The sequence below is a fragment of the Eucyclogobius newberryi genome, unplaced genomic scaffold (genome assembly GCF_026437365.1).
Source record: "Eucyclogobius newberryi isolate DKJ021-1_F unplaced genomic scaffold, fEucNew1.0.hap1 SCAF_17, whole genome shotgun sequence".
Taxonomy (NCBI): Eukaryota; Metazoa; Chordata; class Actinopteri; order Gobiiformes; family Gobiidae; genus Eucyclogobius; species Eucyclogobius newberryi.
The window spans coordinates 4,279,970-4,296,532 of record NW_027315801.1 but is presented as its reverse complement, the minus strand read 5'-3'; the positions used below and the strand labels follow the sequence as shown (position 1 = coordinate 4,296,532).

The following is a 16,563-nucleotide window of genomic DNA, read 5'->3' as shown; positions in this document are numbered from 1 at the left end:
GTTCCTCTTCTCACTGTGAGCAGATCTACAAGTGACAAAAGTTTTATGTTGACAATATGAAAGTATTTGAACATTTGTGTTTCTTGCACCGCTCCTTCAGTTACGATTTAGTTTTTCTCTTTTTTTGTATCTGTCCTTCAAAAATGCTAAACTTTGTGCATTATTAATTGTTTTGTTGTTATAAATTGGTAAAACAAATACAGAAATATTATTATTGAGTATTAAACATTTGTGCACATGACTTAAGATCATGAAATATTATTGTTTTTGGTTGTTTACTTTATAGACTTTTATGATTTGGTCAGTTTCGATGCCATTTCAACCAAATTATCAGTAAAAGTTTGAAAGCTATTTTTCTTACTCCACTGGCAGATATTTAGACTTGAAATCAGAACGCAAATAAGTCAAATAATCCATATGTCTTTTCCTGAATCCCTTTGTTATTATATTTTTGTGTTTTTATAGAATTATCTTATAAATACGATTATGGCCTCGACTGTATTAAAGGTTCTTGTATTTCCCATCCCAGAGTGTGCAGCAGTGCATGGTGGACCAGCGCACACTGATGAGGGACGTGCTCGAGGACGGCCGATTGGTCAGCCTGCAGCGAGAGGGCGGGGCCATGCTAGCGCGGCTGAGGAAGGAGAGCGAGCTGAGATACCCGCAGTGTGACGAGCTCAGGTAACCACAGCAACCCAAGCCTGGAGAGTAAACACGGTCTTTTCATAAGTACAGGTATATATAGTACAAGTGTGCCATTATATATTTTAAACACACCATTTGAGGATTAGCTGGTTTTAAAGGGCATATATTATGACAATTTAACTATTTTGAGCTTTTCACCATTTAATAACATTGTTCCCTCATCAAAAACATGCCTGCAGCTGTAATTACGCTTGTTTCATTCATCCTGTTTACGAGCGCGTCTTCTCTGCTCCTTCCCAGCCTCACAAAAACACTAATAATAATTCCCTTTGCTGACAGTAGATGGCGTTCTTACACAAATCCCGATGAGAGAAGTGCGACTGGCAGAAAGTGAAGTGTGTATTCAGTAGACACAAAGTTCTACAGGAGCAGCTAAAGTAAATCTCCACAACGGCACGTTTAAAGCTCAGTGTGTTCTTTCATGCTTCTCGAACAGAAGAATTCTAAAAGAACATAAATTGTCAATTAGTAGTTTTTTTCTTTCACATCAGAGTGAGTGATCTGACATTTCTGTAAATCTGATAAGATAAGATTAAGATAAGATTAAGATAAGATCGATAAGATTGTTGGTGGGCACGTAAACTAACCTCACGTCAGACTGTTATGTTTAGCTCTGAAGAGATTGAGTTCCACTCATGTAACAATCTGGAAAGACTCGTGGTCAAAATGTTCAAAGAAATACTTTGGCCGTCGTGTAACAGCAGCAGAACAAGCAGAACATCTGTGCTCCCGCAATGTGCGCCAACTCACAAACAAATAGGTCATATTTCTGCTGAAATTTCTGCTGAATTTCAGCTGTCAGTGCTGCCATGTTTGTTTTTCTCGTTTGGGCGTGTCACCTGTAGCTTCCTGCCAAACACAATGCTGTGCTGTGATTGGTCCAGTCTCCACATCATCAGTAGTTCAGGCTCTATCTTAACAACACGGGTTAGGATCTCTCAAACATTGAGAGAATGCATCTTGCTGGCAGAAGTTCACATTCTAAACTTTCACAGTTTTATTTATTATACATTTGGAAGCACAGATACATTTGCTGATTTGAACCTATTAAAGCAAAATAAAAATCATCCTTTTTGACTCTCGTTTCCTCTGTTGGTGCAGTGATGCGGTGGACTCGGTGGGCAGCCTGTACAACCAGCTGGAGGAGCAGGTCCATGTTCTGGTGCAGAGGTCCAACCTGTCCCTGGAACATCTGCAGTACCTGCTGCAGCTGCGGGACATGCAGGGACACCTCAACCAGGTGCTTGTCTCCACGGAGATGCGAGTGCTTTGCCTGGAATGTTCCACAGTGTGACATATTCTAAAACGAGAGCTACATTGACATTGCTGCGTGTGTGGATTTGTGTCCCAGATGCAGCAGTGGTTTGATGAGGAGGGAGAGCGCCACCTGCTGGAGGCCCAGTCTGTGGACAACTCTGGGGAGCACATGGAGCAGATCCTCAACAGCTTCACTGCTTTTCTCATAGAAGCTAATGTAAGCCACAACGTTTGAATCTATGTTTAGTTCTGATTATACAACAAAAGACAAATGGACATGGCTATAAAGCGTATTTATTTGTATTGTTTTTCATACTGTATCTTTATGTTTTATTGAGCAAAACAAAAGTAAAACTAAATCTGTGTGTGTTGTTTTGATATTGTGTCTGCTCACAGGACAGGAGACACCATGCCATGACCCTGGTGTCTGAGGCAGAGCGGCTGCAGCAGAGCGGGACGTCTTACCCACAGACCGAGGCCTTCAGGGTCTTAGTGGAGCACTTCAAATGTGGCCTGGAGGACTTTCTGTGCCGAGCAGAGGCCTGTGGCAGAGAGCTGCAGACCATGGTCCACGTCTGTGACTTCTGTGAGCAGGTGTGTGTACAATATACAAGCTTTTACTTCTCTTTTACTATTATTATAGTAAAATGAGTGTACAAGAGTAACAAGAAATCCATAAGCTGTAGTGTTAATGTATAATATTTATACAAGTTCAAGTATCTCAGGGTCGAGTGAGGGAAGAATGGAGCATGAGATTTTCAGGTGGTGATGCGGTCGCTGTATAGGACTGTTGTGGTGAAGAAGGAGCTGAGTCCAGAGGCAAAGCTCCAGATTTAATCTAATCTACCTTCCTCCTATGGTCCTGAGCTTTGGGTAGTGATCGAAGGGACAAGATTGCAGATACAAGCAGCTGAACTGAGTTTGGCAGGACGCTCCCTTAGAGACAGTGTTAGGAGCTCAGTCACACAGGAGGAGCTCCGAGTAGAGCCGCTGCTCCTCCACGTGGAGAGGAGCCAGATGAGATGACCGCTCCGGGCATGTCCCACCAGGAGGAGGCGCCGGGGAAGCACACACTAGAACGCAGCAGGATCTGGATGTGTAACTGCTGCCTCCGTGTTCGTCCCCCGATAAGAGCAGAACAATATATTGATATTAATGATAATCTAATTTATTAATCGAGCACCTTTTTCTCATTTCTCAAGTGCAGAGCCAAAAGTGTACAAGGCATATTTGTCAAAACCCAGAATATTGTCTGGCATGCTAAAGGTGGGAATTGAAAATGATGTTGTGTTTTGTAGGATTTTTGTGGGACAATTGTAGGATTTGTTGTTTCTTATGTGTCTAATCGTGTTTAACAAGTTTCATTCAATCAGCTGCTGTTACTATTGTACTGAAAGTCTGTCCTCCAAAACAAGGGTTAGCTAACAGCAGACGGATTAAATAGTAGATCTACATTTTACTGGCTTATATCTGGTTAATCAGTTAATAACTATCTATTGATGGGGGAAAAATCACTCTTCTACAGGCCACAGCTCTTGCCAATGAGTGCGTGGACTACTTGGACCGCAGTCATTCCAGGACCCCCACCAACGAGGCCCCGACCCAAGACCGACCCGCAGTTTCAGACGAGCTCACCCAATCCTCGTCTGGGACCGCACCTCCGCCTCCTCCTGCTGCAGACTCGGAGCTCTCCACCCTGCACAGCCTCCTGGACCGGCTGGACCAGTTCAGTCCGGAGCGCTTCCAAGAGGTGAAGCTCCAGGCCGGGACCCTGCGGGCGTCGCGGGGCATGCGGGTGTGGAACGTGGCCTGGCTCAGGTGCCACGAGGCCCGGCAGCAGCTGGAGGAGAGGATCCTGGAGAGGACGCAGGCCCGGGAGAGCAGCCACTACATCGATGTGGTCAGCACAGAGGCGCCGCTGGTCGGTCCTGGAGGTCAGGCTCTGGTGGTCCAGTCTACACCGGGACCGGGGCATCCGCAGTGGGACGGGATGATGTCTGGAGTGCTGGAGCTGGGGGACAGGAGGTTTGAGGAGAGCAGCTACGGGCCTGGGACAGTGAGGACAGAGGAGCAGGCTATGGAGAGGGCAGACGTCCCGCCACAGTCACCCAGAAGGTACTGTTTGTGTGACCTTTATGCAAACATGTGCCCTCACAAAACTCTCTACAACAGCCATCGCCAGTCACTGAGGTAAAGACAAACTACCTTAACTCTGTCAGATGTGGAAACTACAGCAGGATAATCTGAAAATACAATATATAGGGACGTTTTACAAATGTAAAAATACCTACATTACAATGTGCATAACTGTATGAAATACTAGTCATTGTAATTATTCCCTTGCGTACAGTCTATTAACAATTCAATGGTTCCATACGGGATTGGTAATTTGTGAAGTGAAATTGGGTCCTGTAATTGTGGTATTCTCTGACCCGCTGCAGCTCGCCCTGCGTCTATTTAAAAAGCTGCGTCTTGAAATACATTGTGGGCATAATTAAGGATTTGATTCAGTCTGATAAAGTTCTTGATCCGTCTAAACTGGTGACAGTCAGGAGGGAAGACAGGTAAATCAACTCACACAGAGGGGACAGTAGGGGCTGCCCGGTCATGTTCTCTGTATGTTAAGCTGCAAACTGCAGTTTTATTACAATCCGACTCATATTTACAGAGAATCTAGCCTAATAGTTACTAGGTAAGAATGATTATGTTCTGGCCTTTGTGTCTTCAGGTCTGTGAAAAAGTCGGACAGAGAGTCACGTCGGAGGCAGGCGGCGCGGGCCCGCAGTGAGAGGGACACTGCAGCCCTGTCCCAGGCTCACAACGTGGGATGTCAGTGGTTCCCCTGGAGCCGAGGACTGGGCCTGGGCCGCTCTGTGAGCGAGGACTCCTGTAGTACCGGAGGGTCCACCGGGGGCACTGCCTCCTCCCCGTCCTGTCGTATTCTCCAGGAGGCACAGAGGTACCAACTGTCCAGACACGGCAGCTTCAGTTCGGACGAGTCGTGCCTGAGCCAGAGAGGGGCGGCCGGGATGACCAGGGGGAGCTCCAGTCTGCCCATCAGCACGTACGAGCCGGGTCTGTGTGCGGCCGACAGCTCAAGCCACTCACTGTGAGTCCAGCAGTTAAACTACCTAACTATTTTAAAAGTGTACTACATTTTCTAGTTGACGGTCCGTTACCTGCTTGTCTCAAGAAAATGCTATTGCTTTGCCTGAAATGTAACACTCGTGCCCCTTTAGACAGGACAGCTCAGCCTGAAATGGGAATGAAAGAGAAGGGAGGACATGCAGCAAATGGTCAGAACCAGAATTCGAACTCACGACACACGTGGAGCCTGGCGTGTTTTTAACCATTGTCATTGGACCTGTTCTGTTCCAATCACAAAGTTGTTCTATATCAATAAATCAGTTATAGTTCAATACTAAGAACCAGACAAAATAATAATATGTCTGCTTTAAACTATAGTATTTAATGTTTTATATCTCAAAATAATGTCTGTGCACAAACAATGAAAGGCCACATGCGCTAAAGAGTGACGTGCTAATAAAACTTCTATTCAAATAGGTAATTTGTCATCATCTTCTTCTCCTTCATTCTTTAGACTTTATTCTTCAGACTTCAGAGCGAGAGAGACCAAACATACAGGATTTTTCAGACCTTTTAAAAACGTCTTCCTACTCCCTTTGGTCATCTTAGTGTATCAATGATGTATCCCATTTTGAGGAGGAGGTTTAGAGTAAATAAAGTTAGCATGTTTCCTTATTTGTCAAAGTCAAAATGCCCGCAAACTCTCATTGGCCTGTGTGCGCTTTTTCTGTCTCAAAGCTTTCAATGAAGGACTGCAGGTAATCACTCCACTCTCCACTATATTTGTGCAGTTTAATGTTCTCAATATACTGTTTAACACACAGTCGTCCTGTGTTCCTCTCCAGCCGTCTGCAGCGCGTCCTGGAGGAGCTGCTGTACACTGAGCGAGAGTATGTGCGCTCCCTGGGGTATATCCTCACTCACTACCTCCCCCTGCTGGACCGGCCCGACGTGCCCCAGGACCTGCGCGGGAAGAGGGCCATTATCTTTGGGAACCTGGAGAAGCTCTTTGACTTCCACAGCCACTACTTCCTGCCCGAGCTGGAGGCGTGCCAGGGTGAGCCCGCGCTGGTGGCACGATGCTTCCTCCGATACGTGAGTCTATCGAGTCATTTACCGCCGCAGTGGTTATTTTTAACGGGAAAGTGTATGTTCATTTTGAATGCACTCTATCAGCTGGGAAGAGGGATTTTAATATTGCAAAATCAGTGTTATCCTAAAAACACAATAACGCATCAATCCGAAATATGTCACATGAAATAAAATGGTTTGATTGCTCTATTTTTTTAATTATTATATTGGTACAACTCAGTTCGGTGCACAATTTCACAAGATAAGTAAATTGATTAAAAGGTTCAACTTTGGAAACAAGATGTAATACATTTTGTCTTTTAAGATTATTATTGTAAGCATGCAGAGGTAAATAGAAAGTAAGTAAGTACATTTTATTTGTATAGCACCTTTCACAGACAGAGGTCACAAAGTGCTTCACAAAACACAGATTAAAACATACAGTGAGCAATACATATACACCAATATACAATAAAATCAGTCCCTAAAACAAATGCAATTAAAAGGCTTGACTAAATAAAAAGGTTTTAAGCTGACCCTTAAATTGCACAATTGTAGTCTAAAGGCATTTATTTATTACAAAAAAGGGCTTGTGTGTAACCCCGCCCCTTCCAGCATCCCACGAACAAAGGGCGTTTGTATCACAGAGATATAGTTTCTGACTGCTCAGTATCAAGCAGGTTGAATGCACTTAAGCATTTATGAGAGAAGAGTCATTTTGATATTGTTTGCAGCACGCGCATCTTTGAATTTCACATTGTGGCACGTGCACAATGCGCATCGTTGCAGCTCAGACGTATGAATATGTTTAGTTGTGCTTCGGAAAAGACTTCGGATTGGCAATTTTGATTAAAAAAAGTTTGCATTATCTGGGTAACAATATTTTAACAATGCATCAGGAATGTTCTAAAATGTGCCTGCAAATGATGAAGTTCAAGTATCACACAAAACAGCTGCCATAAACACACATAGTATCACAATATACTGATCATTTGGAACACGTCTAGCTGCACTAACTTGAACCACATGAATACGTGCGTGTATACAAGATGAAGAACACTGGAGTCAAACTGTCCCCTGTGGAACCCAAGTCACACTCCACTGCTATGATGAACAAACAGGGCTGAAATTGTGTCTTTTGTTTTATTTTTGTGCATTTAATTGTATCATTCTGAGCTTTGTTTGACTTTGTTCAAAAGTAACATGTGCCCCACGTGTCTCCTCAGAGTGAGAGCTTTGGCCTGTACGCTCTCTACAGTAAGAACAAGCCCAAGTCTGATGTGCTGATTCTCCACAGACGCCACGACATCTTCAAGGTCTGCTCATGTCTGCTGTTTTTAAATATATGTATCACTGAAAATAACTATAAATATTAAATCTGGTTGCATCAAGGCACCTATCTCCTTCTATTATCTCGAATGAAAAGCTATAAACTCTGAACCTGACCATTGGTGACAAAGGCCATTTTTCCTCTGTTGCTCTCCGAACACACTTTTTATTGTTATTTTACATGATTGAGACAAAAGAATGCTGTGATGTCATCTTAGGAGCTGTGCTAGTCTACATGAAGATGAGTGCTCTCTACGCACACGATAGCACTCATCTTAAAGCAGGTCTATAGAATAAATATAGAATGATAATAAAGATGACGTGAAATTAATTAAATAATAGATTCTATAGCCTATATTTGACAGAAATGTGATATTTTATTTGTTATTTTTATTTTTAATGGCTTCTATTGTTCTCCCTCAGAAGAAGCAGCAGGAGCTGGGGGACCACATGGACCTGTCCTCCTACCTCCTGCGGCCCATCCAGAGGATCAGTAAGTACAGTCTGCTGCTGCAGGACATGCTGTCCCTGGTGGGCTCGTCCTTGTGTGGACCCAGTGTGTATGTGCCCGAGTACACCAGAGCAGAGAGGGAGCGAGAGAGGGCAGACATTCAGGCTGCAGCTGACCTGGTCCGTTTCCAGATGAGACACGGCAACGACCTGCTCACTATGGACGCCATCAGGGACTGTGACGTAAGTGGCACTCTTAGTTCTACTTATATGATCTGTTTTATCAAGCTTAGAGAGTTATTTTGTTTCGTATTATTCTGAAGTGCTTTTGTGATTAATGATCAGTATTTTAAGCAGTTAAACACAGAACAAAGACAAATAACTACGAGGCAGAGCTGAACATGGCTGAAAAATTCATATTTAGTGAATAAATCATCACAAAGTTAAGCTTACTATTATTTAAAGGAATAGTAGGGTTAATAGTAACATATACATGCTTCGGCTCAATATAAATCTACTCATATTCATATATAGATCATTCAGAAGTCTGAACTTCTGAATCTACATTTCTGCAGGAAACACACGGAGCGTTGTGTTATTATTAAGGGATCAGTACACGGACAGATTTATATCGTTTCTTAATTCCTTTCTATAACAATAGAAAGCTAACCTGCAGCTTCATGATCGGTGGACACTCAGGCAAAGGAAGGGCATCCAGGCTCAAAATCTGCCAACTGTGTGGTTTATGTGAAAAGGGAGCAGCTGTTTACTGTGACAGGCATCAGTCCCACACAAACGAAAAGAGCCGCAATTCTGCCTGAACAAGTTCAAAAGTGGCTTTACCCAGTTTTGTTCATGTAATTAAGTCAAATCTGTTTTTCTCCATTTCAGAAACATTGTAAATCTGCTCTTTGGGTCAGAATTAGACTGCTGTGTGCTGTCTGCCTCTAAACATGCTTCTAAAGTTAGCATGCTAATGTTTGTTAGCTCTGATAATTGTGAAAATAGGAAATAACATTTACCTTTAGCCTGGATTTGTCCCACTAAAGTAAAGTAATATGTATAAAAAGGACAGAACTGGTTTCAGGTGCAGTGGATACAATCTGAATCTGTTTGGTTCCAAGTATAAGGACGTGGTTTTGAAACTCCATTGCAGGTGAACTTGAAGGAGCAGGGCCAGCTGATCCGTCAGGACGAGTTCACTGTGACGTTCAGGAAGAAGAAGTGTGTGCGCCGCGTGTTCCTGTTTGAAGAGCTCATCCTCTTCAGCAAGACCAAGAAGACCGACGTGGGCAACGACGTCTACGTCTACAAGCAGTCCTTCAAGGTCTCACACTCACCCACGAGGATGTCACTTATGTTTGTGTGCTCCTCGGAACTCAGGACATGAACGATCGGGTCAAAAGTGGACTTCACCTTGAGCCTGTTCTAATATTCCCCCTTTTGCTCGCGCTTCTCTGTCCCTTTGCTTCACGAGTTCATGCCCCTGTTTTAGGTGCACTTGACCCACAGGTCTGCCCACGGGTCGTGCGTGAGTCTGCCACGGACCAAAAAAGTTTTAGGTAACAAGCCCATTTTGATTACGTAAAAGAGTAGAACGTAAAGATACTTATGCAAAAAAACTAAGGAGCAGAAGTAAAAAGCCGCTAGAAATGTGAACAAGTAAAGTAAAACTACCTACACATTCAAATCAAGTACAATAACAAAGTATAAAAGACATGACACTATTGTTTAATTAAATACCTGTTTTGGCTAGGGGTGCGTACCTATATTCCCCGCTACCTATGTTCCCCGGTACCGATGTTCCCCCTTTTCAATGAACGGGGGAACTATGCTAATACTAGCATAGGCTACTGGTTCAGGTTCCACATCCCCAATAATTGTGCATAAATGTATGGTTTTACAGCATAAAATATTGCAGCACATAACCCTAACACAAACCCGAATCCTAACCCAGGTTTCGGGGAACATAGGGCTGATCCCGTTGGCTAGCTAGCTTGAGTAGGCTAACAACAACAAACCTCACTGTTAGCTCCATTAAACACTGCTCATTTTATAATAGGTTACATCAAAATCACAACTTGCTAAGATAAAAGCACTTGAATGTACAGTAAACAAGTCAGAGCGCTGCAGAACGCACACGGTTGGATGGTTCTAAGACGTTTACGTAGCCCGCTGACGCTAACACGTAGCGTTCCTTTCCGATGGCACGTTTGACTCTTTCTTCTCCTCTCGCAGACCAGCGACATAGGCATGACCCACAACTCGTCCCTGAGCGGCCTGTGCTTCGAGATCTGGTTCCGTCGGAGGAAGTCGGAGGACACGTACACGCTGCGGGCCGCCAGTGTGGAGGTCAAACGGGCCTGGACCCTGGACCTGGAGAGGATCCTGTGGAACCAGGCCAACCACAGCCGAGGTACAGCCTGCTCCTGCTGAAGGACACTGCAGATGTGTACATGGGACCTTTGGAGAGGACAATGTCGTGCTATACCTCACTTCAAGAAGACCTACATAAATACGTGTGTAAAGGAGGAGCATTATTATTTATCATTTTCATCTAGGGATGGACTGATATGGACATTCTAGGCCGATGCGACACCAATGTTATGAGGAAGCTTTGGTCCGATAACCGATATTCGGCCAATATTTTATATTGTTCTTTTAAACACTTTTGTACATTGTAAACAAAGAAATATTGCTGTAAAGTAATTTCTTGTTATAGTTTCTTTCTAAAATAATGATCAAATCTATTTTAAAATGTGTAGAATAAGTGTGAACACATAATGCCCTTAGGCTGTAAAATGTTTAATCTTAAATAGAGTAAAATAAACTTTCACACTTTCCTATTCTGTATTCCTTTACATTTTTTATCATAGTAAGTCTCCATTATTGTTTCATTTTGTCTGAAACTTTTCTAAAGGCTGGATTAAAGCTTGTGTTCTGTTAGAATATATCAGATATAATCGTTTTAGATTATGTTAAGATGAAGGGCAAGGGCTGATATTACTGAATGATGAGGCACTATTTTAGAAATAATGAATAACAAATGTTGATAGTATTTTTTGTTGTTGATGCAAACTATGCAGTTACTTGCTTGATTCCCAACAATCCCATAACATTTATCATCAAAAAACAAGTAAACATTGTGCCAGGTTTTATTCCATAAATAATGATTCCTTCTTTAACAACGTCTCCTTTGGAAGTCTTCACTTCCTTCCAGGTCCATTTAAATAACGGGTCTTTACACAGCGATGACATCACTGTGGTCAATGCTGTGTGTGTGTGTGTGTGTGTGACACGTCGCACATTTCACATGATGATTTGGTCTGGGTCACATGGTAAAGATTGTGATGTGAGTGAGGCGGCACCACCACAAACTGACCACAAACTGACCACAAGTGGCAGTAAATTCCCCTGTGATCCATGTGTCATGAGATAAACAGGCGACGTGTGGCCGAGAATGAAACTGAAATCTACTTTGTGTTTAGTTTGAAAACTGTTTCCATTGAAAATTCAAACATGCTGTGACACGACCTGCTAAACAAATACAATATGATTAAAAGTAATAATTATCTATATTTGATAATAACTTTAAATAACTAGTTCACTATCACTATCATATAAATAACTTATTGAATCTATTTCAGTTTGCCAATCATAAAAACTGTGATTTTGATTCAGATTTGATTATTTATTTAGTCATGAATTCAGATTAGTGCAGTTTAGATCAGGTCAAAGCATTTGGTTCATTTGGTTCAGTGTTGGAGCGTGTTTGCCTGGTGTTTGCCAGCGACGTGGAAGATCAGAGCTAGGATACACTACAGCCGCCCCGCGCACCCGACCCAGGAGGGCCAGATCTGCCTTTGCTAAAGTGTAAATGCATCACTATGTTTCTGTGATGAACGGCGGAACCCTCTCTGATCACCTCAAACAAGATTGAGTCAAACTGATAGACATATTCTACACATTGTCCCTTTAAACATGAATAATGATATCATGATTTTATTGTGACTCTTGTGTTTTCAGAGATGCGTTTACAGGAGAGAGTGTTCATGGGAATCGGACACAAACCGTTTCTGGACATCCAGCCGAGCGACGCTGCCATCTGTGACCGCGCGGTGAACTGCGCTCTGCCGGGAAGAAGTAAGGCTCCTCGACCTGCACAGCACTATTACCACGGAAGCATATGCAATACGTTCAACAATTTATTACGTGTTTGTCCCAATATCAACTGTACATTGTTTGCAATACGATGATTTGGGTCAAACGTGTCCAGTGACGTCGCTAACGCTGTGGCTCTGTGTGGTCAGTCCCTGTGGCCTGTTGTTCACACAGGGCTCTAGTCCCCCGCCCTAACTCCATAGGCTCCGGAAGCACCGCCTCCACCACCCTCAGCCAATCCTCGTCCTCGTCCGGCCGCGGGTCCCTCCCTCCTGCCGGTTACCGCGGAAGCTCCTGTCCCGGGGCGGAGCCGGGCGTCGGGGGGCTGGGGTGTTCCACCCCAGAAGCTGTGGCCGAGAACGAGCTGAACAACCTCCATCTGCACCAGCACCTCCGGCAGCGCCGTGAGAGCTGGAGAGCCCCGCTGTGTGAGTGCAGTACTCACCACTACCACACGTGCATTTCACACAGGAAGAGAAGGGAAAAGGATGGACTCTGTCAGGAGCGTGTCCGCAAATGTGTGTCATCTGATTCACCGTCTGTTTCAGGAGTCTCTAAAGCACACGTTGGGAAATACCAGGTCACAGAGTTAGCATTATGTATGTTCTGACCTTTATGGTGGTATCTGTATAACTCCACCACAACCTTAGTGTCATGAAAGGGCCTGTACCTGATTGGGAACCATGAGTCAGGAACATGTTTTACTCTCTTAGAAGCTCTGAGGGTCGAGGGCACGAAGTGTGCTGTTAGCATGCTAGTTGTTGATAGCTTTACCCTGAAGATGAAACTCACTTTAATCTCTTAAAGCTGTGACAAACATTTGTAAGTACAGTCTATAATTAATGAGGAAAAGTGGTGTCCAAAGGTCTTTTCACACATAACAGTACCAAGAACTAAGACCATGGTTCCTGCTCTTTGCAAACATGCATCAAATAGAAACCAAGAACTTAAGAAAAGGTTCCTACAGTGTGAAAACCCCCTTCATCAGAAGAATTTCAGGCCTTCAAATAGTACTCTTTGTGAGCTAATAGTTCTCTGCTGTAAATCTGGACTCGTTGGTTCTTCGCGAGCTCAAACCTGATGTTGCGTTTGCTGTAGTGGACAGCACCGAGTCGTCGGGGGACTGTGCTCCGGTCTTCAGCTCGGACCAGAGCTGTCTGTCTGCGCTGGGGGCCGAGGTGGTGGACTCCTCCTCGTCTTTCCTCTCCCGCCGGGGCTCGCTGTGCAGGACCCCCATCCTGAGGACCCCCAGCTCCCCCGCCCTGTCCAGGAGAGGCGCAGCACAAGTGCACAAGTCTCAGAGCCTGCCGTGTGTCCAGGTAATGCAGCTACAGGGACCTCAGAGCCTGCCGTGTCCAGGTAATGCAGCTACAGGGACCTCAGAGCCTGCCGTGTCCAGGTAATGCAGCTACAGGGACCTCAGAGCCTGCCATGTGTCCAGGTAATGCACCTACAGGGACCTCAGAGCCTGCTGTGTGTCCAGGTAATGCAGCTACAGGGACCTCAGAGCCTGCCGTGTCCAGGTAATGCAGCTACAGGGACCTCAGAGCCTGCCATGTGTCCAGGTAATGCAGCTACAGGGACCTCAGAGCCTGCCATGTGTCCAGGTAATGCACCTACAGGGACCTCAGAGCCTGCTGTGTCCAGGTAATGCAGCTACAGGGACCTCAGAGCCTGCTGTGTCCAGGTAATGCAGCTACAGGGACCTCAGAGCCTGCCATGTGTCCAGGTAATGCACCTACAGGGACCTCAGAGCCTGCTGTGTCCAGGTAATGCAGCTACAGGGACCTCAGAGCCTGCCATGTGTCCAGGTAATGCAGCTACAGGGACCTCAGAGCCTGCCATGTGTCCAGGTAATGCAGCTACAGGGACCTCAGAGCCTGCTGTGTCCAGGTAATGCAGCTACAGGGACCTCAGAGCCTGCCGTGTGTCCAGGTAATGCAGCTACAGGGACCTCAGAGCCTGTCGTGTGTCCAGGTAATGCAGCTACAGGGACCTCAGAGCCTTTCGTGTGTCCAGGTAATGCAGCTACAGGGACCTCAGAGCCTGCTGTGTCCAGGTAATGCAGCTACAGGGACCTCAGAGCCTGTCGTGTGTCCAGGTAATGCAGCTACAGGGACCTCAGAGCCTGCTGTGTCCAGGTAATGCAGCTACAGGGACCTCAGAGCCTGCTGTGTCCAGGTAGAGCAGATGGTTAGAGTCACCTAAATAAAGTGTTTCCCATATTTTTGAAAGCCTGAGCAACGATGTATAAAACTATGACATGTTTTGTTTTTTAGGGAGATAAAAGCGTCATTGGAAAATCAACTGAAGTTTAAAGATCGTCAACTCAAGGTGAGATTTTATAAGAGGAAAGGGTCAGAGGAGCAGAGGACGATTGACTTGATATTCACAGTGGTTTTTATATTCGTGTTCTACAGACGTGTTCTTCTGACAGACGTGTTCTACAGACGTGTTCTTCTCACAGACGTGTTCTACAGACGTGTTCTTCATACAGACGTGTTCTACAGACGTGTTCTTCATACAGACGTGTTCTACAGACGTGTTCTTCTGACAGACGTGTTCTTCATACAGACGTGTTCTTCATACAGACGTGTTCTTCTGACAGACGTGTTCTACAGACGTGTTCTTCATACAGACGTGTTCTTCTGACAGACGTGTTCTTCATACAGACGTGTTCTTCTGACAGACGTGTTCTTCATACAGACGTGTTCTTCATACAGACGTGTTCTACAGACGTGTTCTACAGACGTGTTCTACAGACGTGTTCTTCATACAGATGTGTTCTACAGACGTGTTCTTCTGACAGACGTGTTCTTCATACAGACGTGTTCTACAGACGTGTTCTTCATACAGACGTGTTCTACAGACGTGTTCTACAGGCGTGTTCTTCATACAGACGTGTTCTTCATACAGACGTGTTCTACAGGCGTGTTCTTCATACAGACGTGTTCTTCATACAGACGTGTTCTACAGGCGTGTTCTTCATACAGACGTGTTCTACAGACGTGTTCTTCATACAGACGTGTTCTACAGACGTGTTCTACAGACGTGTTCTACAGACGTGTTCTTCATACAGACGTGTTCTTCATACAGACGTGTTCTACAGACGTGTTCTACAGACGTGTTCTACAGACGTGTTCTACAGACGTGTTCTTCATACAGACGTGTTCTTCATACAGACGTGTTCTACAGACGTGTTCTTCATACAGACGTGTTCTTCATACAGACGTGTTCTACAGACGTGTTCTACAGACGTGTTCTTCATACAGATGTGTTCTTCATACAGACGTGTTCTTCATACAGACGTGTTCTTCATACAGACGTGTTCTTCATACAGACGTGTTCTACAGACGTGTTCTACAGACGTGTTCTTCATACAGACGTGTTCTTCATACAGACGTGTTCTACATACAGACGTGTTCTACAGACGTGTTCTACAGACGTGTTCTTCATACAGACGTGTTCTACAGACGTGTTCTTCATACAGACGTGTTCTTCATACAGACGTGTTCTACAGACGTGTTCTGCAGACGTGTTCTACAGACGTGTTCTTCATACAGACGTGTTCTTCATACAGACGTGTTCTACAGACGTGTTCTTCATACAGACGTGTTCTACAGACGTGTTCTTCATACAGACGTGTTCTTCATACAGACGTGTTCTACAGACGTGTTCTGCAGACGTGTTCTACAGACGTGTTCTTCATACAGACGTGTTCTTCATACAGACGTGTTCTACAGACGTGTTCTACAGACGTGTTCTACAGACGTGTTCTACAGACGTGTTCTACAGACGTGTTCTACAGACGTGTTCTTCATACAGACGTGTTCTTCATACAGACGTGTTCTACAGACGTGTTCTTCATACAGACGTGTTCACACTGACTCAGACGCCTCTTTGTGTCAGAACTGTCGTTTCTTCCTTTTACTGCAACAGTTTTTGATGTATATTTGCAGTTTAATCTCTCGGCTTCATCTGAACTGTGCATGTTTCTGTGTCTCGTTTTGGATGTTTTGCTATTTCCTTAAGATAAATGTTATGACGGTGTTTTATTCCTGCTGCGCAAGTGTTTAATGCATTTTCAAAAGGGCGAGACCACTCCCACTCCTGCCTTGTCTTTATATTGTGCAAAAATTGGACTTTTAAGAGATTTTGAACCATATTTTGATCGTTTTCCTCTCGTTTACAGTATTTACAGTGATTCATTCATCTTTATTCTCCTGCATTAAAGACACATTAAAGTCCCCTGCATTGTTTTATCTGCCCCGCCCCCCGACTCGACCCATTTGGGAGCATAGTCGTGGCATGAGCGGGGGAGAGAGCGGGTGCAGACAGGCGACAAATGTCAAGAGCTAGTTTTTATTTGTAACGTTTTATTCTCTATACAAACAGTTTGAATCAGCTTCTCTGCGTCTGTGGGCGGAGATTCAAACTGTTCAAATAGTATACATATAGATAGAATAAAAATATAAACATACAATACAGAATATAAAGTACTGC

General features: G+C 44.4%; 1 protein-coding gene across 2 annotated transcripts in view; it reads left to right on the top strand.

The window, feature by feature from the left end:
* kiaa1755 (KIAA1755 ortholog) overlaps positions 1-14,409 on the top strand; it is a 45,230-nt gene extending 30,821 nt beyond the window's left edge. For both annotated transcript variants that reach the window (XM_072448785.1, XM_072448784.1), the window contains exons 10-24: positions 530-681; positions 1,807-1,945; positions 2,057-2,179; positions 2,359-2,556; positions 3,488-4,077; positions 4,691-5,071; positions 5,895-6,144; positions 7,347-7,436; positions 7,873-8,142; positions 9,056-9,226; positions 10,138-10,315; positions 11,926-12,042; positions 12,210-12,488; positions 13,159-13,379; positions 14,340-14,409. In XM_072448785.1, the coding sequence (XP_072304886.1) occupies positions 530-681; positions 1,807-1,945; positions 2,057-2,179; positions 2,359-2,556; positions 3,488-4,077; positions 4,691-5,071; positions 5,895-6,144; positions 7,347-7,436; positions 7,873-8,142; positions 9,056-9,226; positions 10,138-10,315; positions 11,926-12,042; positions 12,210-12,488; positions 13,159-13,379; positions 14,340-14,378 (3,198 nt within the window). In that variant the 3' untranslated portion in view covers positions 14,379-14,409. The remainder of the gene's footprint in view (positions 1-529; positions 682-1,806; positions 1,946-2,056; positions 2,180-2,358; positions 2,557-3,487; positions 4,078-4,690; positions 5,072-5,894; positions 6,145-7,346; positions 7,437-7,872; positions 8,143-9,055; positions 9,227-10,137; positions 10,316-11,925; positions 12,043-12,209; positions 12,489-13,158; positions 13,380-14,339) is intronic.
* The last annotated feature ends 2,154 nt before the right edge of the window (positions 14,410-16,563 follow it).